Here is a 26691-nt window from a genome sequence, read left to right as displayed (position 1 = left end):
ACGGTTATACTGGTCAGCATTAAAAAAAGATCTGTCTTTGTTAAATGCCTGGTTCAGGCTTTTTTTTTTTTTGCACAGTCCTCACTGACAGCATACTGCTGAAGCCCCTGAACCAGCCGGACAATGCAACAGAAAATTCCATTCCATCTGCTCTTTAATATGTGCCATGCAATTTTCATTTAACCTGATATTGAAGTGAAAGTGAAGTGATTGTCACTTGTGATACACAGCAGCACAGCACACGGTGCACACAGTGAAATTTGCACACAGTGAAATTTGTCCTCTACATTTAACCCATCACCATGAGTGAGCAGTGGGCAGCCATGACAGGCGCCCGGGGAGCAGTGTGAGGGGACATTTACACAAACTTAAATTTCCTTAAAACTTACTGCATTGAAAGTTGAGATATGTGTGTATGTATTAATGTTTAACTGTTCTGATTTTGTTTTGCATGTGTTAATGTCTGACACGTTCATTGCTGAACATGGTATGTGATGGAGAACGTTGCTACCTGTTAGCTCCATCATCTACAACATACACTTGACTGCATAAGAATTTAAAGAAATTGAGGAATTAAAGAAACATCAACCATGTCACGTCAGCCATCAGGCAATATGCTGCTCTACTTAAGGCCATGAAGACACATTCCCAAGAACAAAATAAAATAAAAAAAATGAAATATTAGCAATAAAATACAAACATTTGTACAACACATAAAAACATAAAAACATGGATATTCATACTATTTCATTTGAAAATTAAAGTACATTCATGAAAACCAGAGGGGAAGAGGAGACATTTGGGAAGAGTACATTACTGCATTTATCAGACGCCCTTATCCAGAGCGACTTACGCTTCGCAGTTACAGGGGACAGTCCCCCTGGAGACACTCAGGGTTGAGTGTCTTGCTCAGGAACACCATGGTAGTAAGTGATTTGTGAAGAATCTGTGATTTTGTGATCTGGTTGATAGGCAAATGTCTAACCCACTAGGTCACCACCACTCCAATCAACTAATGTTTAATTTTTACCTGCTTTTTACAGTGAACTGTACAAAACACCCAGCATGACTGAGAAGGAGTGAAGGAGCTCAAAGCACTTACTGAGCAAACCCAGGGGTAACAGTGACAAAGGAAAATGTATCGCACGAGCAATCGATAATCCTTGGGAGGAACCTAAATTTAACAAGGGCAGCCCATCCTTAACTAGTTAATAACTAATAACTGTAAAATAATCGATATCGTGCAAGCTGCCTCATTGACGAAGGGTGAACTGACAGGTACCTGAGATGCAGAGAACATTGTGTGGCTAATGCTGTGACCACCAGGGCTACTGACAAATCCAGTTCAGTCACTGGGAGCAGATTCGCATATCTAGATGTTGTGTAATTGTGCAGTTTGCAGACTTCCCTAAAGATCAATGGCATCTGATTACTAGATATCAATAGGTGGAATTCATTCATTCATTCCAGCCCAGATGTTGGTGCGTAGGCCTAGCGGGTAAGGATGCGGACCCCGTAATCGGAAGGTTGCTGGTTCGACACACACTGCTCCCCGGGCACGTTTTGTTATGTCACCGTGTGCTGTGTTTCACAATCATTTCACTTTCATAAGTCGTTGTCCTTGTCTCTTTCTGCAGCGAATTTTCTGTGATCTCTCAGCCACCACAATTATTATCTTTTGTTCATCTTGTTGCCGAAATAGGTGGACAAAATATTTTACTTAGAAGCATGGTGACGCTTTGTCCACAAAAATATTTCAAATATCAAAATTAAAACTAGATGGATCACTATGGGACATTCAGCTCTGTTGTTCTTGTTGTCCACTCCAACACGATTTTAGTCCTTTTTCTTACTGAAAGGAGAATTTTCTACTAATGTTCAGAGCTAAAAACATAAAGAGAAACATATGAGAAACAAAAACACATTAATTAATTCAACATAAGATGAATTTTTTAATCTGGAAATTTAACTAATGGAAAAATTCATTAATTCAATGTGTCATATTGAAATATTTAACAAATTATTTAATTTGGGCACATTCATTAGTCCTGCCCACTTACTTTGATGGGCCAGACTGACAGATATAAGTAATTCATGATGTTCTGAATGTGCCCAAATGAAAAAGAATTCATTATGTCATTTCCAGTTTTTATAATTAATGTCATATTGAATTAATGATGCATTATTTTCCCATTTAAAATAAAACATTTCATTATTTAATTAATGATAAATGTTTTTATTTAATTTTGGCACTCATAGACCTCCATACACTTTATAACAATGCACTAAATAACTTACGGCCTGAACAGAAAAAATCCTGAACACACAATTACAAATGGCCCCAAATATGTTATTTTTTAATAACTGAGCCAGGCAGCAGTTTTGCCAGAAACAACCATTTATTAGCAAAAATTTACTTATCCATGTTCCTTAACTTAAATGTACAATATGCATCTAATAATGTATGAAATATACTTGAGATCCATGGTCATGTGCATCATGTGCTTCTCTGTATAATCCCTTCACTTTAATTTCTAGATATATTATAAACTCATTATATGCTTTTTGAATACAGTGGTTATCACAGAGATTAGGGATTGGTTTTATTTTTCAATAAGCACATTGTGTGTTTAATGTGCACATTGTATGTTTGAGGCATCATCCTATGGTACTAAAACATGCCTGTTTCCATAGTGCACAAAGCAGGAGCCTTAAATGAGTGACCAGAAAAAGGCACAAGGATATGGTGTTGAACCGGCTGACCCAGTAATGCTCATTTTTAACATGACACCGCATGCGATCGCTGCTTCTCTCTGTAAAGAAGATATTTACAGAAGCTCCCAAGTTGCTCCTTAAATATAAGAGGTCCAAGCACTAAAACTGTCCATCACTGAGTGATTAAAAGCTCAAATTTAAGAGAGGAGGCATCAGGCAGGACAGTCACTGGATTGGATCTCACATTGACCTGCTTCAGCGCTGGCATGGTGGACAGCTTCTCCACTGGAATCTCTGTATATATATATATAAGAAACAAATTTCATTCATGACATGCATAGACAGCAATAATGGCTGGCATTCTATGGCTTCAGAAGTAGAGAATACTAGATTTTTTTTAAAAAATGTTTGTCTTAGAGCAATACACTAACATAGTGCATAACACATAATATCTCTTGTTATTTTCTGAATTTACTAAACAGTGAAGTCCACAGAAGTTGAGGTTCCTGTTGAAGAAACTAAATAAGGTTTTTAAGATGCCCACCAACACCTCAGCCACTGTGCAAATGCAGTGTAGCTGCAGGACAGAGGTCACCAGTTAATATTCCTATGGCCATGTTGCTGTATTTTAATTTAAACTTAAAGCAGTTTAACACAAGCAATGCTGTACCTCAAAAAGAAGCTCATTAATAAAACTAATGGTGATCTACAGTCATAACATCATCCTGCATGCTATTTGTAAGATTAAGTCACAATGTATATTAGCTTTCCCCCCCCAATTCCTCCACTGCATTTAAAATGCACATGGCACTGGTGACAAATAATGAAAAACAATAAATGGAGGCAGTAACTGTACATCTACATTCTGTTCTCACCTCAGAATCCTAAAATGAAGCAGCAGTGGCTCATGGTCATAATAAAGCCACGTCAAGTCATGCTCAAGGAACTTTTATCACAATTATACAAGGAAGGCGCACTAGTAACATCTTTACCCCTGCATGCTAGAAGATGGTCTAGTGAACACTGAAATCTGACCAGATTTAAAATTGGATTCAAGCTTATATAATGCAGAAAAACAATTAATAATGATCTCAAGTCTGTCCTTTCTCGAAAAAGATCGACTTTATATTGTTTTCTTCCAGATAGAAATGAGATGTGTTTTCATCTAGTAAAAGCACAGTACTTTAGAATGGCATAATAACAGAATTTAAAACTAGCTCTGGAGAAACTAAGTTATATCATAAGAAAAAAAAAAAATGGATTTTTGTTCAATTATGCTTGGTGAATATGTTCTGTATATGATCTGTCAGATTTACACTACCCCCTTTATTTTTGTACAGTTCTGTATGTCCATACTGTTTGTGTTGTTGGGTAGGTTGGAGGAGGGTATGTTTGTTTTATTATTCCTAATAATAAAATAAATATATAAGAAGAATCTAAAATTGAAATGAAAGTCTCTCAACTGAATAAAGTTGCCTGTGTAAAGATGGCTTGTACCTGAGATCTCATTGTTCTCCATGTCGATGTTCTCAAGCGTGGCGATTTCGGTGAGCTGATCGGGGAATGCACAGAGCTTGTTCTGGGACAGGTTGATGCTGATCAAGTGCTCCATCTCCCCCACAGCATCTGGCAGTTTAGTGAGAACATTGCCCTGCAGGTCCAACTCTGGAAGAAACGTTACCATTTAATACAGGCCAGTAAAACAAACATATGGTCCCTATTTGTACTACATGTTAAACTGTTTGAGAAAGTTCAAAATTAGGTGTTCAGGTGTTTTGCAAAAAATACAATCTGCCAGATAAAATCTGTTATTGATCTGCAATTAAAGTAGTGCAGTGATGTATGATTGAGGGAAGGTAATAAATGTTAATAAATGATAATAAATGTTAGACCTTTCTGCATGAAGGTTCATATCTTTAGGATTACTCTACAGTGGAAATATGTCTTGAGAAACTATCAAAAGATAATTAACTCACACTATTGGCTGTGACATGGCCCACATGCATTATTATGTACACCACCTCCCCATTCCCGTCCTTACAGGGCCCAAACAAAATATGACACGGCGAAAAGATGCGTCACTGCAGGCAGCGTAATATGTAAAACGTCAAGTCGGGTCTGTGCGCTGCGTGACAATTTTGTGATTTTTTTTGTTTTGTTTTATGAGATTATGTAGGTGATCAGCGTTCATTATGATCTTTACAATTTTGTGGACCGTGCCCAACCTCCCACTGATGGGCGGCAGTCTTTTTCAGAAGCAGCACGATCAATTTCCAGTAAATATATTTGATTTATTTGTTAACTGTAAGGTTGGTGGTATATCCCCAGTCTTCCTGAACTGTCTACCCCCGATATGATGTTGAAGTATATGGTGTATTGCAACAGCAATAAAAGGCTTTTTCATCATCATAAATGTAAATGATGGAGCCCTAGAGAAGAACTCAGACCACTGTCTCTTTGGGAATTAAATACCTCTTAACTGGGGAAACGTCTTGAAGAACTTGTTGGTTAGGGCCTTGATTTCATTGTTAGCCAGTGTTATAATACGTATGTTATCACTGACACTCCTCATCAGTTTGAACGCTCCATCTGGAAAGCTGATCAGTTTGCACTCTGACAGATCTGTGGGGAAAAAAACAAGGCAGTAGAACATAGGGATGGACCATTTAGTTGCTGTTAGTTGCTGTTAGTTGCTGTTTAGTTGCTGTTTAGTTGCTGTTCCAGAGACAAAGTCAGAGAGGTGAGAGGGTGTTGGTTTAACATTAACATTTACAGCATTTATCAGACGCCCTTATCCAGAGCGACTTACAGGGTAGTAGTTACAGGGACACTCCCCCCTGGAGCAACTTAAGGTTAAGAGTCTTGCTCAGGGACACAATGAGAGTAAGTGGGTTTTGAACCTGGGTCTTCTGGTTCATAGGCGAGTGTGTCACCCACTAGGCTACAACCACCCTATATGTACTGACGAGAGATGCTGAGCTGCCAGGCAAGAGGAAAAGAAGGCGGCCTAAGATGTGGTTGGTGAAAGAGGAAGATGCAGAGGGAGGGGTAAATGGAGATGTCATTTTAACTAAAAAATACCCATTTGTTGTCCTTGTAGGATAAATGTGTAAGGGCTACAGTCGATCAGTGATTGATCAGTGCAAAGATGTATGAAAGTTTGTAACAAAAAAGATCTTTTGTGTGCAATCTCACCCAGGAAGTCTCCGCCCTCCTCGACCACAGCATTGATTCTTCGGGCCACGTTGGCCACGTCCCGAGCCATCTTGAGCCAGATCTAAGAAAGAGCATATTAAGATCTTTCATGTGCATCCCCTTTAAAGTGGCTCGTTTTTAAGGTTATCCTGAAAAACTTAAAATTGCAGATAAATGGAGATCAATATTTACATCACGTGACCAGGAAATGTCTGACCCGGTGCATGCTGGCCCTGGCACGTGAATGAAAAGTGGGACCCGTGTTTTCACTCATTGGTCTTATTTCAGACGTTAAGCGCCATATTTGCAGATTTCTGTTCGGAAAACTTACGCGTTATCTTCCGTCGTTTGGCGAGTTCGGAAACGCGAAGGCACCTTTACAACCGATGAACGCGACGCAGACGAGCTCCGCTCCGCGCCGCCGGCTCCCCACTCCCCCGCATTGTGAACTTTCTACACATTTGGCGATTCACTATTTTTAGCCGCTTCTGCTGGCTTCCTGCGGGCAGACGGGCAGCTGCCACTGTGCTCAGCAGCGCCAAAAACGCCTCACAAGCACGAAGCAGCTGGACAGTTCTGGAAGGAGTTAAACGTCCCGTCGCCTCAGAACGACTGCGCATGCTCCACAAACACGAACGGATCCAGGAATCGCGGACGTTCCGGCTCTTGTTGGGGATTCGGATCCCTCAGCTCAGTTCATATTACAAACCCGGTTCCTTCGGATCCTAAATGACATCTAATTCTGCGTGTGCGCCGTTACAATGACCAAAACGTGTTCTGTCGATATAATTTTCTCAGTAATATATTACAGTTGCGCAACGAAGAGCATGACTCGTTCGAATAGTTTCAGCTTCTTCGCAATAAGAGCTCCATGTTTATTGGCACTACATGATAGTAATTCGGATCTTTTTTCAAAGTTCTTCATTAAGATCTAAATCCTTCGGATCCAAAAATAATTTGTAAAAATAGTGACATCTTAAATGTGCCTGATTAGTAACTTCCCTCTGCTTCCTTTTATCAGAGCTCCGCTTGATTAAAAGTGTATTCTCCTTCATCCACTAAACATCCACTAAACAGTTTATTGGATAGTTTATTCACTGCAACGACATAAGCGGGTTAAACCAAACCCGCTTACATCAAAATATTTTATAAAGTTTTTGTCAAAATCCATACAACCCACTAACCTATTCACAGCCAGTCGAGATCTGTTGCACCAGCCCTCTGTGTTGCCTAAAAGCCACAGAACCTCTGGAACCTCTATGGTGGGGCGACTTTTATATTCACCTTTCCATGGAACAAAGGAGCATGGCTTAGTATTTGACCCATGTTGACCCTTGAACTTAGTTCAAAAAGGATTTTTGGGGTCATGCCCAGTGCTAGAACTGGTAGGTTAGCACACCATTGGCAATGCAGCAGAATTCACTATTACAAACACACACAAACATGCACACACACATATGTATGATATTTTTGTAAGAATAAATGTCATTAATCGCTAACATTTAACATACAATTTTATTGTAATTAGCAAAAATAACACCCAACAACATCTGTGATGGAAGTACCATTAGAAAAAATAATTTAACATAAATAACTACTTTATTTTATGTCTTATTTACAATAAATATATACATTTACACCAATGGTGTATGAGTACATCAACAGTGCTTAGTCAGAACAAGTCTCTAAATCATCATTAGTATTCACAGTGAAGCCCCAGAAGACACTTGAACTACTTTACAAGAGCTCACAAATTTTCACTGAGTAAGTGTGTTTCAGATTGCGCCCGTGATTTTGGCTTCCAGAGGCATCATGGCAGGGACACAAACCACAACACTTCATTACTACTCGCTTCATTAGTGACCAGTAAAGAAGCTGACCCCTCAGCCTGAGCTGAAGGGACGCTGGAGGTGAGCACATGCTGTAGGTCCCACAGTCAGTTCTCTGTCTCCAACTGCAAGTTCAGAGTCAGTGGCAGCCACACTCATCCACGATCATGTCCTCGTGATGCCTGACAAGCATCTGTCCATTTTCATAGTACAGCATGCTCAAGGGACTCATCTTTGTTGGTGCACAGCAGGTGGATGGAACTCGGTTTGGGTGGTAATACCTCAAAAGGCTCTGAAAGACAAAAACGTATGTTAATGTCAATTTCATCAAATTGGAAGTTCTGCCACAATTAAATGCTTAAGTAAAGAGAACCAACCTGCATATAGGCGTGATTGGTGGGATGAAATTCCTCTCCGAGTGGGTTGGGGCAGCTCCCCTCACAACGGTAGGCATTATACTTCTTTGGAAATATGATCCAAGAGCTCCATCCAATCTGATTGAAGTCAATGTGCATCTCAACCCGCCGGCACAAAGACTTTTCTTCCTCCCTCCTGGGAACATCTGGGTGCTTCATTGGCTGGCCCCGCCGCCCCCTTCTGCTCCGGAGTGGTCTCGACCGCTTTACCTCCTTCTTCTCGGTGTTGAACAAAAACTTGGATTTCTCGGCGGTGTGGAGAAGACTGGCTTTGTCCTTCAAGTCCTCATTGGACCCTGCCTGTGAAAAAACCACCAGGAGCGCTTGCTCCCTCATGGCCTGGGAAGCCTTGCGATCGGGTAAGCCGTCGTAGATGAGGGCGTCTCTCTTCGCCTCCTGGGGCCTCCGCTGTCGAGACGGAGGCGTCGTTTCGAGCCAGTGCAGGAGCTGCCTGGTGATGTTATAGACTCTCCAGTGTCCCGAGAGGCTTACCATGGAGGATGATGGGATGGGACCCACCAACTGGTGCTCCGTGCACGATCCTTGGAGCCGACAGGGGTAGTGCTGCTCATGATGGAGCTCCACGGTGATGTTGGCGGTGCTAGCTAAGCGTGGCAGGCGGATCCGCACCTCTGCTACCTGGATTTTCTTTTCAGTCGCCAGAGAAGAAAAGTCAAAAGTTGCGATCCAGTGTCGGCCGGAATGGTTCAAACCTGTTGGATGGAGAATATATATATATATATTTTTGTCATTCGGCTTCACACCGCTTCATATGCAGCTTTAAATTAATTCTGACATCTGAGTAAGAACTACTTGATTCAAATTTATGAGACCAAGGTATGTACAAATGCAAGAGCAAAAAAAAAAAACGTTTGGAAATTTGACCTCTTCGCCCTGTCCAAATGCACATATCAGCAACATTTGAATAACAGTGCGATTAAGTCCCAGAAATACACAACGCTGTGTGTATCCCTGTTCATTACGAGGCTCATTACGCATTTGCTAATGACTGGAAGGAGATCAATAAAAAAATACAATAACAAAAAGAATTGAATATTTTATTTCTATTTATGTTTTTCTATACTATTTATGATTTACGAATTGGGTACAGTTATAAAGAAAAGAAAATGACTTAATGAAGTAAGTTACGGCAGCGCAATAAGTAAAAAAAAAATAATAAAAATCCACGCGAAAAAGAAATATATACGAAAACCGAACACCGGATCGAAACCCATCATTTAGCACATCTATGGGCCGGCTTCCGCATATCCTCATTCAAACAAGCAGGCTCCAACTTTCTCACCCGGCAGCGATGTTAAATTAGCCCCAGCGCCGGGAGACCCCCGCCCCACGCTTCAGAGCCGGGCCTGTCAGGGAGCCCCTAATCTAATCAAGGCGAGTGTGAAAAGAACTGACGGGGGGGTGTTGATTTGGGCTAACAACTGATTTGTATAGGGGATGTCTGACAAGACGCCTAATCAACATCGGCCAGTTAATAAAAGACGAGGGGTTTGGGTTGGGCATTAGGCCGAATACCTGCTCTATCGCACGCTGATCCCTGCGCTTGCGTCTGCCTCCGGGTTGCCAGGTATTGGTTCTAATCTACGACTAATCGCCTTTTATGTTTATTTTATTTAAAAAAAGAAACAAAACCTCCCATTTTAACTATGCAGACTATCCCCAAATTGCCTTAGTCCTTAGTTGGAGCTGTAGTAGACAAGTGGATAACACACTCCTATATGAACCAAAAGACCATAAGGTCACAGGTTCAAACCCCATTTACTATCATTGTGTCGCTGAGTACGAGACTTAAACCTGAGTGTCTCAAGGGAGACGATCCGGATAAGCACGTGTGACAAATGCCATAATTGTAAATGTACCACTTTTTTTCCTCTTTTTTTAATATATATTTTTTTTCCGTATACTTCAATTCTGCCATATATGTTCACACAGGGTTACAAATTTTTAATTAACTGGATAAATTCAGCAGCAATCCTGTGTGTCAGCGAGTCAATCCTGCGTAAAAAGCACGGAGCTGGCAACCGCAGCTGTCCCGGGAAATAAAATGTGAATTGGAGGGGATCTAAAGTTGTCTGGCGCGGAGATTGACAAGTCGGACTCCGCGGCGCCTATAATTGCATTAGACGTTCAAATCGTACGTTAACGTCAATCGAACATCCATCCGACGATAAACACGAATGGGTGTTCGTTAAAATAAAAATGAAATGAAACTTACTTTTGGCCATTATACTCCGCACGGTGTCGGCTTGCTTTGCCGCCTCTTGGTCAGTGCGCTCCACGGGTCGAGTCTGATTGCTTTTAAAATTCCGATATAGGTGCATCATGTAGGACGGCAGGGGATGTCGGGGGACCCGGTCCGGGCTCGGCCTTTGGGGTGTCTCCATAAGCGGTCCGGCGCTCCGGTGCGCGCCCCGTGCCTGCGCAACGACCTGGGCGTACAGCAGCACGCACAAGGCGCTGAGTGCGCGCATGGTGACCCGGCGAGGAGCGAATGACAGATTCGCCCCGGGCAGGGCAAGGTGGCTTTTATACCGCCCATGCCCTCCCCATGATGCCACGGTAGCCGAGGACATTAAAGGAAATTGGTAGAACATCTTCAAGGCTTGACATGACAGGTCGTCGGCCATTGAGTTGTTAATGAAGGCGCGGGGCGCATCACGTACAAAGAACTTGACACATTCAAGAGCAATTGGTATTTTTTCGTCTTTCTTTAGTTCTTATTTTAAAGCACTTATCAGAATGCCATTATAATACAACCGATTATTTGTGTATGGAGAAGACACGTTGATAAAAAAGCTGCGTGAAAATATCACGACCCGTGTTACTTGGCAACCCAGCGACTGGTAAATATTGGACCAAACACATGCTGGGTTATTTTAAAGCAGCTTGTTGGGTTATGCAGTTTTACCACTATGCTGGATTTACTCTGAACCCAACACAATAGTGGGTTAAAAACAACTTGTCTACGTGTTTATTTATGCATGAAGAAATAATGATTATTAATATTACTCACATAGTATAAAACGTGTAGCCTCTAACACAGCTGCATAAAATGAGATTATATTACATTATGGTGTGCGTGTGAAGCCATAAATCAACACACATAAAGGTACATGTGTTATTATATATATAATATGTACGATTTCAAACCATTCACTCAAATACCTGGAACGCAATTACAAAAATATTATTTATTCATTTTTGCCACTAGAGGACATTATTAACACTTAAAAACATTTGTTCTTTAAAAAAAGATGCTATGCCCATTTTCAACTTTTGGTGATGCACTGATTCAGGGCAGAGGAGAGACACGCTCCGGCGCCGTCACGTGTGCGCATGCGCCGATTCTCATTCACAAACTGCACTGGTTTCCTTACAAAAAAAGATCAAGTCTCCATCACGTATTGAAAGGGATTATACGGGATCCAGGCGACAGATTCCGAACCCCGCGGACCGCTTCAGGAAAAGGTTTTGGACCGGACCGGGCCGGATCGGAACTCGGGCTCTTTTTTTTGGACGAGAAGACTCCTTTGCTACTAGTGCAATGGTAAGAGGTCGCGAGTTTAGCCTGGGTCCCTTTCCACGCCGATCGTGAGTCGTTTTTACCGTGAACTGTGAGCAAAAATGAGAGGCGGCGGCGCGATTCTGACCGCAGCGTGGGTGACTTTGTCAGACTTGTTTTTTTTTTTTTTTGGCGCAGAATCCGGCGTGGGCTCCTGCTGCTTGTGCTCGGTGCGATGCGAAAAACGCGGCACGACGCAGCTTCTTCTAGCACAAGAGGCTTCTCAGGTGCACACCGAGGAACAGATCTTAGTCAGGTTTTGTCGGGATTTTTCCACGAGGGTCTTATTTGCTGAGCCCCCGCGCGTGCTGTTGCCAGATGCGGAGGTTTTAGAATCTTTTCTAAACTAAGTGATGGGCTTGTCTTAAAATGAACGTGCAAACGTGCAAGTCACAAAACACACGTCATGCAAGAACGGGAACATTAAAACAGAATAGTTTGTATTATAGAATGAATCAGAGTTGCCAGGTCCGCTTTTTTACTCTAGTAACCTCATTTCCACCCACATCTCGTAGCTGGATCTGGCATCATTGAACAGCAGATTTTGTTGTAGATATTTTTCCCGCTCTCCTCTTCTGCGCTGTTTATTAATTGCAAATGTATTTAATGTGCCCTACAGGTGAACCTCTCTTTCCATTTCAAACGAATCATGCCGCCCGAACATTTGTTTCTCCGCGGCAGCCGGGCGTGCGGGTTGATCTTGTGGCAAGACCTGGCAACACAACCCGTGCTTTGGCACAACATGGTCGTCGCGTTCAACGCCAGTCCAGCAACCGCTATCTAGGCCGAGTGGGGAACATTACGTGGGACCCGACCAACTTCCCCGTCCAGCGTGAAGCGAGTTTTTTTTTATTATCCACGTGGCGTGGATAATTAACGGTCCCCGGGATCCGAGCCCCCCCATTATGACGGACGTCCAACTTTTCTAGGCTAACCAGTTGAGAGGAAAAATAGTTCCCTATTGAGTTCAAGCCTTTGTCCAGGTTTAATAAATCGCGCTGAAACCGACTCTTATCCGAATCTTATCATTTTCCCGAGTTGATATATTTTGGGGATCATCTATCAATATTGAAATGCTAATGGCCTCGAATGCCGTAATGCTATCGAAAGCAAGCGAATATGAAGATCAATCAGGACAAAGGCGTCGATACTGATCAGGCCGCCGTGCAGCTCCACCAATCAGGTGCAGGCATGAGAGGTTTCAAAAAACTTCATTTATAGCCCATGATGAAGCGACTTTTTTTTTTTTTTTTTTTTGTTTGTTACAAACTCAAACCTTTGTGTTTGTGAACGGTGTCACTTAATCACTAATCAATAAGAGGTCAGTTAGGACAGGTGACTGTATAAAATAAGAATGATTATTTTTTTGGATGCATCATTGGTTTTAGGAAACGCTTTTGGGGGGGGGGGGTCACGCATTTAACCACGCTCCCAGAAATATATTGTTCAGAGTGTCAGAGGCTTCATAAACAGCCCGTTCTAAAGCTCTGTGGAAGTCCACGGAGAGGCCACGACCTTTCCTCGAGTGAAGCTTCGTTGTAGTTCCGGGCGGCGAGGGGTAAACTTCGGTTCTCCGCAACTGAATGCGTTCATTTTAAGGTCCGGTTTGTCTCTTCTGGACAATCATTAGTTGTGTTTCGATGCATGTTAGTACCTGTGTGTAAATGAGTGCATGACCTTGTTGTCCTAAAGCTGTCCACCACTTGAGGTCACCTGTCTGACTTCGTTGGTCACTGCTGACCTCTTGAAATGGCGCCGCTGTGACAATATGCACTTGTTCGATGTTTCTGTGTTAGTCACTTTATTTGTGAGAAAGTGGTCAGGTTAGGTTTTAGGTTAAGCACACTTCCCTCTCTGTATTTATGCGATGTGTGAGCTCTAATGCGTTCAGGGAAAAAAAAAAGGGGGATTTTACAGAAACAATAAAACAGAAAAGGCTTTGAGCCGAAGTGCGTGTCCGGCAGACACAGGCCGGGCCATCGTGTCGCTGCGCCGGCTCTGTGATGGATGGCTGTCAGGGTCCGGATAGCAGAGCGCAGGCCGAGACGGGTTCCCCCGCTGTGGCAGGCCGTCGCATTATAACGACTAAGTTAAACGTTTACTTGACACCTCTCGCAGTTCCCACTCGAGTCGTAGGAAGTCGGCCGCGCTTCTCAAATACGTTCGAGCCTGACGCGCAGGCAGGGAGGCTGGGAGTGTTTACTTCTGCTTTACCATCTGCAAAATAGGACTTTTTTTTTTTTTTTATTAATTTTTTTAAGCTTCTGTAGGGCGTGAGGGGGTCATGTCGCGGAGGTCGGGGCTCCTGTGCCAGGCCGCCGTCGTTTCATCTGCGGTTTGCGAGGCTCATCGGAAGCCACGGCCAGTTTTGAGGGGGGAGGCAGGAAGGAACAGGTGTGGCAACACAAACCCCGAGTAAACAGCCGCCGACTTATGCCAGGCGTGCTTAAGTAAATCAGCGGAGACAAGCGGCCCGGTATTCTTAAAAGCCACACTATGAGAGAACCGTTTTAAAAAGGGTTGCGCCTTCCCCAGAACATGTTATATTTCCGGTAGTTTTAATTATGGGCTGTGAAAAGGGCTACTTATTGCTTGCAGGAACGAGCCTGTGATCGTGCACCATGAATTACGGCTGTTTGTGTGCCCATGCCGGCGTGGTAAGCGGCGCACGCGCTCAGACGGGAAGTGTGCGTTCGGGAGTCGGAGATTCTTCGCAGATACCAACAGTCATTTCCTGTGCTGTCCACCAGCTCAGGGACGTCCGGCACTCCACTGTGTGCAGAAACGTCTTCTACACGCAGTCCTACACGCATTGCACAACCGCTGAGCACAGCGACATCCTCTCAACGCTGATTCCTGCATCTGCTACGTTACAAAATGTATTTCCGTAAAAAAAAAAAAAAAAGCAGTGACACTTGACGAGTGGTAGAGCCTGCTTCTGTTGTGAAATCGTATATATATCTCGCCTCATAGTAAAGTGTAGTAACGCACTTAACATGAATGTATCACATCAAACTAAGAACTGTAGTGTGGCTTTTGCTTTATTGTTGCTAGGCAACCACATAAATAGATTGGACAATTTATTACCATTGAAATGGTAATAAAGAAACTTATAGAAGATTCAGTAAAAGTTACTTTACCTGAATATATTGCACAGTTATTGAATTTAGCCGCAGAATGTAAAGAGCTACAAGATGGTTATTAGCATCCATAAATGAAACTGCGCATTGAATATATGAAAGAAAAGGTTTACGAATAGAGGTTTGTGTAAGAACTAAAGCAACATTTTCTTAAATGTTGATAAAACACGATTGCGAAATGACGGGGTTTCCATTTAATGTGACCAAAAAGTGTTTTCGCCTCTTGCTACGGATGACAATGGAACGTCAAGATCTTGGCAGATTATTTCAGTTGCTGTAACGGCACCAGCCGTCCATTAGTTTTTAACGGAAGGTATCGTAGATGCGTCCTGCTAGCTTTTAGGGGATTGTGCATCCATCTGCTATATATTTATTTATTTATTTAGTTCATTTTCTGGAATAACTTTGTTTATTGGAATCAGAGCACGAGCAATAACAATATTCTCAAGAGGTTACAAAAGAAAACAGCTCTGACAATCCCCAATCTAGACTGTGCGGAGTATGATGGCCAAAAAAAAAAGAAGGAAAAGAAAAAATATATATATACATACATATATACACACACGTGTATATACTAAAAAAAATAAAGATATATATTTTTATGGCTTTGACATTTCCATTAACCAAATTTTCTGTTCCCTCTTGAATTAGTGCGATTTGAAGGTTAACAGAAACCCGATCTTTTTTTTTTTTTTTTTTTTCCATTAAATGCATACAGTGCCCGTCCTGGGCCGGCGTTACACAAGATTCCGCCAATAACCAAAAATACAAGACGTTTCAGTCTTTAGGTGATTTTGTCCCGGCCTGTTTCCCTTCATGGGCGGGCCCTTTGCCTTCAAACACCGAGCTTTACTAAGTGTGTGGAAACAGAGCATGCTAAGAGGGCCTGCCGTAAATCTGCTTTGCATTTCTCCGCTCTGCCTTGGACGTTCACAATGACGTGTGACCCTTGTCTCTGCCTCCCCGCCGGGAGTTAGTTTGTTCCCCTGATCCTTGTGTCCGCACCGCCTGTGTGAAGAGGTTTTTAGGCTTGCGATAAGGTGGGTTTAAGAGAAAAATCACAGGCTTTTTCTTTCTTTCTTTCTTTTTTTTTTTTTCTATCCACTTTGCAGCCCCCGGGATGAGGAACATACCTGCGCCGCTAAGCCTGCTGTTAAAACCTGGCTGTGTTTGCCCAGCTGTACGAGCGTTTGCGGTCTGAAACGGTGTGACTTAATTGCCAATGAATGAAGCAATTAGACGCGATGCGAAGTGGTGCGTGTTCGTTCCCAAGACCCCTTCCTGCTGGGTGGGTCAGGTGTGTCGCCACAGGCAGTTTTTTTTTTTTTTTTTTTTTTGAAGAGGAAGCCATGTGCTTTCAAAGCGCCCTTGTGGGCAAGGAGAAGTGTCTCGAGGTCGGGCCCCTGACGGGCCAACGAGGAGGGGTCGGGATCCGCCCCTCACATACTTCCCGCCCTGCACAAAACCAAAAGCGACACGCCCCGATTTTGACGGAGCGGCTGTGGGACCCGCGTCTGAGGGATGAAGCTGCTGCCCAGGGCCCGGTGCGTCCTTTTATAAGGACCTACCCCCGAGTCGGAGGGATCGGCCAGCCCAGCCCAACACGCAGACCATGTCCTCGTGACACCGGCTCCTTCAAGTCGCTTGCTCTCTCTCTCCCTTGGTTTGATATCTTCTTTTTTTTTTTTTTTTTTATTCCGTCTTTCGCTAGCCACGGATAAAAGAGCCAGTTGGATGGTATTCCGGACCTCGAGGCGCCAGGTACTGTCACTGGCTTCTCTTTTCTTCTCTTGACCTTGTCCTCGGGGGGGCAGATTTTGTTCCTGCCAGGAGATGAGGCTTGTCTGTTTAGTCTGTGCGGTGTAAAACGACGGGTCGGAGGGGTGTGTTCCACCCTGCTCCACCTGCTCTAGTCTCTGTCCGGCCCGGCGGACTTGTGCTGAAATGTGACGTTTAAGTACGTCGTGACCCGTTTCTCGGTGGCGTAGTTTTATTCATTTGTGTCTCGAAAAAAGTATCCATTTTTCTATGTGTCCTAAATCTCCCCAAAAAAAGTCTTTATGGATGTGTAGGTTAGAGAACATTTTTGGTATTGGTATTTTTATTGGCGACGGCTGTTTTATTTACCATTATTTGGGAACTGGCCTTTGCCGGAAATGGACTGGCGAAAGACAGGAAGAGAGGAGAGGAAGTGACCGGCGTGCGGGACTCATGCCTGCAGGCCCTGTGGGAAGTTGCGCTGTTTCCTCAGCAGTGGCGAATTCAATCAGTGGTCAAGGAAGCGGCGCACCGTATTCAGAAGGTTGCCGGTTCGAATCCCGACCTGAGCAAAGCACGGCTCCACGGGCACCTTTCATGGCTGCCCACTGCTCACCACCATGTCCATCATGCGATTGGATCAAAAGCAGAGGACGCATTTCGTTGTGTCACCGTGTGCTGTGCTGCAGTGTTTCAGAACGACAATCTCTTCACTTTCACTCTTTCACCACTCACTGCTCACCACTGGCTGCGGCTCAGATGCTTTGTTAGGTTGGCAGGACCTGCCAGTCCTCGTCATTTGTCCTGGGATGCTCCCGTTAGTGGTCGCCAGGGCGGATCAGCCGGTCTGGCTGTCCTGTCCACATTCACCTCCCCATTTACTGGGGTTTGGGATTGGCACCAAGAGGCATGCTGTCACCCGCATGCCAAGTGGCTGGGTCTTGCAAGACCTGGTTATAAATGAAGGGAGAACAAAATATGAACCATAATTATTGCAGTTTACATTTTTTCTCCTCTACCAAATTGTGAATTTCATGGAATACTGCAGATCTGCACAAAAATCTAATATTAATATTCAGCGGATTCCATAAGATCTGTACTATACCCAACATTTAATAATTTTGACTTGATGGATTTTTAAGTCAGTGAAGGTATTTGAAGTGTATTATTTTAATAAACTGCATACAAATGCACACCACTGCATTCTTCCAGTATGCAGCTGGGATAAATACAGTTTAAACCATGATTTCATGCAACATTGTGCAAGCGACTCAACCTCGCGTCAGTTCTTTATGATCCTGTGCCTGGTGTGGAGGGAAACTGCAGACGGGCCTTCTGCAGACCTTTTGGTGCATCTACACGTGTTCAAGCACATCCTGCATGTTTTTTTGTTTCCTGTAAGGGTGTCCTAAATACTATGTACCGTTTTTAGATGTTTGGCAATGATGGCATTCACATCTGGGGTTTCTGAAGGTCGTGCTGCTTCCTCCAACTTCTACACATGTTGCCATAAATGTCACCCTGGCTGCCCTTGTTATGGTGCTGTTGTGTGTGTGTGTGTGTGTGTGTGTGTGTGCATATTGAGGAAATCTGAGAAATCTCCTCTGGTAGCTTTTTAGCCTGCAGTTGACGTGCTGCAGTCGTAGAAGTTTGGTGCCTGCCTTTGAAAAAAGCATGTCTGTTTAAGCCGGCGCTGTTCCGCGCGTCGCATTATGAAACGCTCAGATGACGACAAACATGGCTTCCAGCCACCTCACAGATGTCCCCACGATTCAAACAAACCTGAATGTGTCGAGGGGACTGTCGTTCACAACGGATGACCTTGTAGGGTCTCTCGGTGTTAGAAGATAAAATCACAAATCGTGTTCAGATTTCGCTCTGTTGAATATGTTGTTTTGTTTCAAACCACACTGTGAACCACACTTTTAATTTTTTTTTGATGGGGGTGGGGGGGTTAATGGCTGGTGCCACTTTAGTGCCACTAGCGTTTCGTCCCGTCTCCCCTGGGACCCACCATTGAGCTTCCTGTCTTTCATAGTGCCACATGTTGTGGCTGCATCACCAGACAGCTGAGCCAAGTTAAGGTGGACTGTGGTTTGAAACCATACGGTATTGTGAAATTGTAATATTTTGTAAAAGACCGTAGCAGCAATAATGAATTTCTGTGAATAATGAGTTCTGTGGCGGTGGTCTGTTATCCCACCCAATAAAACGATGTCCCCGGTCCCCCCCACCCCCCCCCGTGGTGCCGGAGATTTCCATCTCCTCCAGTCCCCGGCGTCTGTGGACGGGTTGAAGCTTCTCTGCATCCTTCCTTCTCTTAACGTGGCCTCTGACAGATGCATCCTGCAGCTGGGCTCCCTTCCTGTCTGCTCAGAGCCCCCTTTTTTTGTGTCCGTGGCGTTCCCTTACAACCACGCCACGCAGCCGGAATTTCAATGCGGCCGGGCTGAAAAGGGCCAGCCTGGGCTCCTTACTGTGTCTGTGCCCAGCGCCCCACTGCCCTCCCTGGAAGGGCCACTAAACACTGGAGCAGGAATTTGGATTCCCTTCAATGAGTCCTTTTCCTGGATATAACAGCGATGGAAAATATGTGTTGTTTTATGTAGTTCCCGTCTGACTGTTTTATTTGATTGGAAGTTCTTTAGCGTCGTTTCCATGTGTAGCAATTTCTAATAAAAAAAACTAAATTTTTTAATTAGTTTAGTCTTTAAGTCTATTTAGTGATGATCATGATTTTTTTTTAAAGGAAACCTTTGGGGAAAATGTAGAATTGTTTCCTCCATTTATAAAAACACACCCACACAGGTTTAAGTGTTTGCCCCGCCTCTAGTGTAGAAATATGTTATTTGGACGTTGTGTCCACTCTACTGGTTTACAACAATCAAGTACATTGCATATGCCCCAAAAGCGATAGACTGTAAGTAGTCCCATCTCTCCACCAACATCCCACCGGTAGCTCTATCTGACTGATCGGTGGCCCATCTGTAGCGCCTCTTTGCAGACTGGGGCTACATAAATACATGTGTCGAGAGTGCTGACATTTTTTATTGCACACGATTATTGCAATGTAGATTGTTCCATGTGTGTGACATTTCTACACTGAACTGGGTTGCCTCAGTTTAGCCAAGAGGAAATGTGGCCAAATACAACAGAGGATGAGATTACGCAAAATACTGTGGATCTGCCCACATACTGACTGTTAAAACTGGCCACTTTAGGATTATCTTCTGCTTAGCTGTTCCGGCAAGTTCCGAAGGACACAGCCAGCAAGGAGTCTGTAGCTATAGTCAAGGACACTCTGATTTATAAGATATTTGTGCCATTATATCTTGAGCCTAGGCCTTGATTTTTTTTTAAATTTTCTTTTTAGATGAGCTGAAGCCATAACACCTCCTGCTTCAAGAGGTTTTCTAGGGACTCAAAATGTCAGCAATCGTTTGACTAATGGCATCCAATGCAAAAGCTGTATAATGTTCTGTATGCCTTCCTTCACTCCCGTCCAGATTTAATGCAAACAAATGTAAAGTAGATAATTTCGTGGCCCACTATCTCAACTGCTCCCTGCAATAAAGCTCACGGGTCGGCCAGTGTTGACTATGCAGTGGCCTCAATACGTTCCATCTGTGTGCCAGATGTAGGGCGACTCTCCTCTGTTAGAGGACCATGAGGGAACCTTTGAGGATTGAGATGCACGTGCTGGTACAAATATGTCTGGGGAAAAAATGTTTCCTAGAGGGGACACGGAACGTGCTGCCAAATACTAGGATTTCCTTCTTGCCAAAGTGTATTGCACAAATGACTAACAATGTAGCCATAGATGGCGCCAAATTTGATATATAAACGTCTGATAATTATTTTTGCCAATTTGTGTTCTCAGATTGCCTGTAGGCTATGCCAGTCAACATGGCAAATATACCGATTGATGGTCAATATATCTATTAGTGCATCCTCAGCCAATAGACAGTTTTTGTAATACAAATTCTAGACTTTTTATCGGAGGTCTCCTTGGACCTCATATGAGGGTTGTGCGAAGAATACAATAATTGGAGTGAAATTCCGGATTAAAGTGGGGGAAAAAATATATAAAGATGCAGGTTTGGATGTGTGTGTGTGTGTGTGTGTGTGTGTGTGTGTGTGTGTGTGTGTGTGTGTGTATATACATACACACATTTGGGATGAGGCAGAAGGGCTGGAGCCTTGTTCCTCTGTGTCCTCTGCTAAACCCCAGATGGGGTGAGTCCCGTGGGGAATATTTGGATTTGTTTTCAAGTGGGCACACTGTGTGTCAAGTACCAAATAATTAACATGTAAATGATTCCCGTCTTTCTGGGGTAAATAGGAAGTTGAAATGTGTGCTGCCGCTGCTGCAGTGTTTAGACTGGCCCTGTCGAGCAGGGCTCGGTGTGGCCACTTTAAATGATATACACTTAGCGAGGTATTTCTGTCCGCCGCTTTTTCTTGTGGGGATTTTTCTGTATTTTCAGCGAAGTCGTTTTCACATTTACGGACTAAAAGCGTTACTCTGCATGTATTGCTGTTTGAAATAAACAGGTACGTTATGAAGGAGATTGCGGAGAGCTCGGTTTCCTCTGTTTTCTTCCAGTTTCCTAGAAGACACTACATGGCTTTCAAAGTTGCCCAAGAAATGGGTCGGCAGGCATGGGCCCTGTGGTCTGTGGATCGAGTGTCTGAGCAAAAAAAAAAAAAAAAAAAAATTCAAATTTTCATCCACTTAGTCCAGGGGGAATGAACCGGTAATTAATGCCTGGAAGACGCTGCAGATAAGAGTGTTAAAGACATGAATAAATGTTAATGATCCCCCCCCCCCCCCTCTTCTAAAAGCCTGTCTTTGCCTAATTCAGCACTGTCTCTCCATTCGGTTGTCATGTTTGACCTCCCATTTAAGCCTCAGGGCAGGAGGTGAGAAGTGTCAGCTCATTTGTTTGTGTCTGTCTGTCTGTCTGTCTGTCTGTCTTTCGGCTGCGCCACGTCACCGCCGGCAGCTGCTCGTGGATTATGGGTACAACTGCCAGCGCAGCACCGCTACCCGTACCGCTTGAGGGTGTCCATGGTAACGGGATGGCCGACAGCAAGCAGTCGCTGAGCGTCAGCTCCTTTCAGACGGTGAACATCCACAGCAGCAAGGCCAAGTCCATTATCACCAACAAAGTAGCCCCGGTGGTCATCACGTAAGTGGCCCGCTTCGGAGGCACGGGTAAACACGGGGGGGGTAATCCCATGTCATCGCAATGAGGAGCTCGTTAAACATCATGGTTCTTAATTTACTGGTTAATTATTTCATTATTTACATAGCACACGCAAGGGAGTTTTCAAAGTTGGAAGGTTGCCGCATAATCTTGGTTTATAGGAGCAGATTTAAAGACAAATATGCGCTGTATGGTTTATTTGCACGTAGTCCCATTAATTCCCAGGCAAAAATTTCAAACTTTGAAAAAAATGACAAAGCATCTTTATAGTACTGTACTCTTGTTAAATGTATATAGAAAATTACTATTTTCCATAATAAGTTTCTTTACTGCATTAACAATTCAAAATGTAGCAACTTTGACCACCGCTTAAATTCCTGGACATTTACGCTACAGTGCCAGTACAGCACATCCTTGAGTGAATTACTCTCATTTTGCCACAGGTTCTGAAGGATCATTTATTTAAAGAAGCTGTAGAATAATTTCCGTGATGAAATACTTCCATCAGTTCACTCAGAGAGCAGCTTGACATCTGACATAAACGTATTACGGTCGAGTGACATTTCAATCAGAATGCCACATTGAAACTGTGGTATAATCATACATGATTAGTCTGCTGTTAATCAAAGTTGTAAATGTCATACTTGCACACAAATGGTTGCAGTAGTCTTAAGAAATGGGCTATACTGCAGATAATTAGAAAAGGTTTGATTTATATTGCGAGATGGCTGTAACATTGTCTTTAGTGTAAAACATGTCACATAATTTTTGTGATTGCATTCAGACAGCAATTCTCCTAAAACAAATCCCCCATCCTCCAGGTATAACTGCAGACAGGAGTTCCAGATTCACGATGATCTGCTCAGAACCAATTACAAAGTGGGCAGGATCTCCGACACAATGCCAGAGCACTACCTGGTGCAGGTATATATGTATATGTATGTATATATGTATATAGTTATGAAGCTCTTTTTCTGGTACATGTGTGTTCTATAATGGATTGTGCATATTTGTCATTTAAGCCATTAAACAGGGTAAAAATGGTACTTGAAGGAAGCAAATCACTATTTTAGGCCTGTATGGTAAATCTCTCTGCATCTCATGAATGATGCTTCAAAATCACAGAGTAGATACCGCAGAGATCAACAGCTTTAAACATAATTAATTAAACGTATTAATGGGAGGCGTGTGAATGAGTGTGTGTTTTGTGATCTGGACATTGTGCGGGGAGTAATCAGCCCTGCATCAAAGCTCTGATCTTTTCTCACCTTTAACTCGTATGCACGGGCGCCTGACGGGGCCATTATTCAATCCAGGTTTCACATCACATGTTGTCTGCCCAAGTTTCGCCCAGATTGGACGGGAACGTGCCAAAAATGATTGCCTCTGAACCAACGGTTTTCACAGGGCTCCTACTTCATGGTTCAGGACGTTTACAGCAAGGCAGACGTTGTGAACACTACAGCCAGCCACGGAGCACCTAACTTTCGCCAGGTTAAGGAAGACTTTCCTGTCTTTGGCATGGGACAACCTAGCCTGAACGGCTTTCGTCAGGTGCTTCAGAGGATGCAGAGTCAAGGCCATGAGGTTAGTATGCCCGGTTTCCATGGAAAGCCAGTCTTAAGCTGTTTTTACATTGCCATTCTAAAAAGTGTCCCAAAAACCTTTTGCTTATGTGTTTATGCTTATAAACATGTAAAAATCCATATTTTAGGTTATTTACATTTACATCTTAATATGAGTCAATTAATCTCCAAAGCAAATAAATTATTATTAATACCTATTATTGTTTTTTTGCTTGATCTGTGGGTGACTAAATTCTCTAAATTCTCTTTATTCAGAATGATAAAATATAATAATTATGTAACCATATAATGCTTATACAGAATTAGTCCCACAAGTTGGAAAGTGTGGGATAAATAAATAATTACAAATTAAATCTGAATTAAACCGTTTTACCATTAGTGAAACCGACTGGTCACATTCTGGATCTTACGCATTAGATCCAGACTGTGTATTCAATGATAACTGTAAATATTTTATTAAGCATTTATCTTTTTGATCTGTGTCTTGATCTTTGAGTGGATTTGAAATGAATGGCCAACCCTGCTTCTCTGCTTTGGGGCAGCAGCAAGTAAAATGGCACTTCAAATTCCAGAGCCGCGTGGTGCATTTGAACTGGTGACTGAATATTTCCAGTGAGGTTTGGACGCGGCTCATAGCGGGTGACCCAGCGCAGCCTGATCTGTTCTGTAACGTTCTATTTTTGAAAGGAGGTCATTTTCTTCTGCGTGCGAGAGGAGCCTGTGGTGTTCTTGCATTTGGAGGACAACTTTGTGCCCTACACGCCTAGGAGGAAGGAGAACCTCCATGAGAACCTTCATGACCTGGGGAGAGACCAGTCTGTCGACTCTCTGGAGCTCATTATTAGAAAGGAGGTGAGGCGTTCAAATCCCTTGTGTTCAGGCTGTTGTCATATCCACACCAATTAACAATAATTCTATATATAATGGCAATAAATTATGCTATTGTTTTGTTATTTTATGATACATGATCTTTCGTACCCTTTAGTATTCAAATTACAGTTTTACTGTTTGTGTGTTTGTGTCTTTAACCACGAACCTGCCATAACTTTTTGACCACAGAGGAAATTAATATAATTAATTATCAGGATATGATGGGACCTGGCAGAGGGAAAACATTGAGCTACAACTGATACTTACCTGGCGGGGGAGATAGGGGAGTGGTCATTGCACTCTGGCTTTGCTGACCCCTGCGAATTCTCCAAATGTGGGAATCTCGCTCGAGCTCTCCCCGGATTTGGTGCAGCGGTGGCCTAGCGGTTAAGGAAGCGGCCCTGTAATCAGAAGGTTGCCGGTTTGAATCCCGAGCCGCCAAGTTGCCACTGAGTAAAGCACCGCCCCCACACACTGCTCCACGGGGCGCCTGTCATGGCTGCCCACTGCTCACTAAGGGTGATGGGTAAAAGAAGAGGACACATTTTGTTGGATCACAATGCCAATCATTTCACTTTTTCAATTACAACATTTTGCCCTTGAAGTTGATGTGTTGAAAAATTGTCAAACGTTGTCAAGGATTTGAGGTGCTGCTTTCGAGAGGGCTGGATCACAGCATCTCCAAAACTGCACCTCTTGTGGGATGATTCTGGTCTGCTGTGGTCATGACTTATCAAGAGTGACCCAATTAAGAAAAACGGTGACCTGGTGACAAGGTCTGGAGGCTCATTGAATGCTGTGAGGGCTGATCTGTGCTGATTTGTGTCCTACTGTAGCTCACATTACTGAAAACTATTCAAGGTTTTGGAACACACTTCATTATAAACATGTCATTTTTGGAATAATAAAAGGAGCTGTCTATGGTACTGATTCCCACGGTAGCTTATATCAAGTGTAGTATCTGTTCTGATCAGTTTAATATCCCCATACATTCCCCATCAGGAGACTACATATTAAGCAGATTTTTTTGAACAGGGAGTCAGCAAAGGGGCTTGCTTCGGGGCAGGGGTTGGCCTAGTAGGTAAGGAAACAGATTCGTAATTGCTCCCCGGACGCCTGTCATGGCTGCCCACTGCTCACTAAGGGTGATGGGTTAAATGCAGAGGACACAGTTAGTTGTGTTTCACAATGACAATCACTTTCTTAATAATGAAATAAACTGTGAAAATCTGTTTCTTCTGCTGTAGCTTCACGACTTTGCAAAACTCGGTGAAAACGTGTTCTACGTCTACAATGACATTGAGCACTTCAAAGACGAGCCTCAGAAGGTTGCAATTTTGTGTGAGGAGGACATCCAGGTGACTGAGGAGGTCTTCAAGAGACCTGTCTTCACCATGCCCTCTTACAGGTACCTCACTTTAACACCACTCAAACGCTTCTCTGGCCATCATGCTCCATTTACTTTTGCCCAGTGAGTTGATAGGGGCTGTCAACAACATAGTCAAACAGTATTTTGGGGGGATTTATGGGGGTTGAAGATTTTGGCATGGATGATTTGTACAAACATTGTGTTCCAAAAAAAAAAAGTTAAATCAATAGGAACCTGTTTAATTTTTATTACTACTGTGCCAAAGATGTGTAATAATTGTAATTGTCTACTCAATATAGCAACTAACAAATGAAATAAACAGCTTCGTACATGCTGTAGATCAGCAACTCGCTCACACTGTTTACAGTGGGGATGAAGTGGCACTGATGTCGACTGGGGCTATAGTCGGGTGGTGGAAGGAATTCTTTGAGGAGCTCCTGAATCCCACCAACGCGCATTCCAAGAAGGAACCAGAGCTGGGATACCTGGGTATGGACTGTCCAATCTCAGGGGCAGAAGTTGCTGAGGTAGTCAAACAGCTACACAGCGGCGGAGCCCCGGGGGTGGATGAGATCCGTCCTGGGTATCACATGGCTATGGATGTTGTAGGGCTGTCATAGTTGTAACATTGCGTGGACATCGGGGGCAGTTCTGGTGCAGTGGCAGACTGGGGTGGTGGTCCCCGTTTTTAAGAAGGGTGACCATGGGGGTTTTCCAACTATAGGGGGATCTCACTCCTCAGCCTTCCTTGAAAGGTCTACTCCAAGGTACTAGAGAGGAGGGTCCGGTCGATAGTTGAATCTCAGATTGAGGAGGAGCAATGTGGTTTTTGTCCTGGACGTGGAACTGTGGACCAGTGTTTACCCTTGCTAGGGTGATTTGAGGGGGCATGGGAGTTTGCCCAACCAATCCACATGTGTTTTGAGGATTTGGAGAAGGCTTATGACCGTGTCCCCAGGGGCACCCTATGGGGGGGGTGCTCCAGGAGTATGGGGTGGATGGCCTTTCGTTAAGGGTTAG

At 43.5% G+C, this 26691-nt stretch overlaps 3 protein-coding genes across 5 annotated transcripts in view; 1 reads left to right on the top strand and 2 right to left on the bottom strand.

Annotated features, from left to right (window-relative positions):
* Positions 1 to 2380: 2380 nt before the first annotated feature.
* Positions 2381 to 7151, bottom strand: lrrc20 (leucine rich repeat containing 20). Of its 2 annotated transcripts, none has more exons than XM_028969986.1 (5): positions 7095 to 7151; positions 5911 to 5992; positions 5188 to 5337; positions 4213 to 4380; positions 2381 to 3009 (listed from the first exon to the last, which is right to left on the bottom strand). In XM_028969986.1, exons 2-5 carry the CDS (start codon positions 5978 to 5980, stop codon positions 2888 to 2890), a joined length of 510 nt encoding a protein of 169 aa, XP_028825819.1. In that variant the 5' UTR covers positions 5981 to 5992; positions 7095 to 7151; the 3' UTR covers positions 2381 to 2887. The 2 variants fall into 2 exon arrangements, with proteins under 2 accessions (XP_028825819.1, XP_028825818.1); XM_028969985.1 differs by lacking the exon at positions 7095 to 7151 and adding an exon at positions 6242 to 6517.
* Positions 7152 to 7878: 727 nt separating this feature from the next.
* Positions 7879 to 10647, bottom strand: ndr2 (nodal-related 2). Its single transcript, XM_028970150.1, has 3 exons — positions 10392 to 10647; positions 8117 to 8868; positions 7879 to 8031 (listed from the first exon to the last, which is right to left on the bottom strand). The coding sequence occupies exons 1-3, from the start codon at positions 10645 to 10647 to the stop codon at positions 7879 to 7881; spliced, it is 1161 nt and encodes a 386-aa protein (XP_028825983.1).
* Positions 10648 to 11525: 878 nt separating this feature from the next.
* Positions 11526 to 26691, top strand: part of pald1a (phosphatase domain containing paladin 1a) — a 50113-nt gene continuing 34947 nt past the window's right edge. Inside the window, exons 1-6 of one of the 2 annotated variants that reach the window (XM_028970407.1) lie at positions 11526 to 11723; positions 21643 to 21828; positions 22668 to 22770; positions 23254 to 23433; positions 24120 to 24284; positions 25550 to 25710. In XM_028970407.1, coding sequence (XP_028826240.1) covers positions 21656 to 21828; positions 22668 to 22770; positions 23254 to 23433; positions 24120 to 24284; positions 25550 to 25710 — 782 coding nt within the window. In that variant the 5' untranslated portion in view covers positions 11526 to 11723; positions 21643 to 21655. Of the gene's footprint in view, positions 11724 to 16333; positions 16640 to 21642; positions 21829 to 22667; positions 22771 to 23253; positions 23434 to 24119; positions 24285 to 25549; positions 25711 to 26691 lie in introns of those variants that run through there. The other variant, XM_028970408.1, reaches the window with a different exon arrangement.

This window comes from Denticeps clupeoides, chromosome 2, assembly GCF_900700375.1.
Source record: "Denticeps clupeoides chromosome 2, fDenClu1.1, whole genome shotgun sequence".
Lineage (NCBI taxonomy): Eukaryota > Metazoa > Chordata > Actinopteri > Clupeiformes > Denticipitidae > Denticeps > Denticeps clupeoides.
This window is presented reverse-complemented; position numbering and strand designations above follow the sequence as displayed.

Bases quoted from the DNA above. Each gene is read 5' to 3' on its own strand.
- lrrc20 (XM_028969986.1), bottom strand. From the start codon at position 5,980: ATGGCTCGGGACGTGGCCAACGTGGCCCGAAGAATCAATGCTGTGGTC. The intron at 4,381-5,187 runs GTATTTAATTCC...CGTTTCTTCCAG, and splicing joins GACGTTTCCCCAGTTAAGAG to AGTTGGACCTGCAGGGCAAT. The intron at 3,010-4,212 runs GTACAAGCCATC...ATATATATACAG, and splicing joins GGAGAACAATGAGATCTCAG to AGATTCCAGTGGAGAAGCTG.
- ndr2 (XM_028970150.1), bottom strand. From the start codon at position 10,647: ATGCGCGCACTCAGCGCCTTGTGCGTGCTGCTGTACGCCCAGGTCGTT. The intron at 8,869-10,391 runs GTAAGTTTCATT...TCCATCCAACAG, and splicing joins GCGGAGTATAATGGCCAAAA to GTTTGAACCATTCCGGCCGA. The intron at 8,032-8,116 runs GTTGGTTCTCTT...TTTGTCTTTCAG, and splicing joins CCAATCACGCCTATATGCAG to AGCCTTTTGAGGTATTACCA.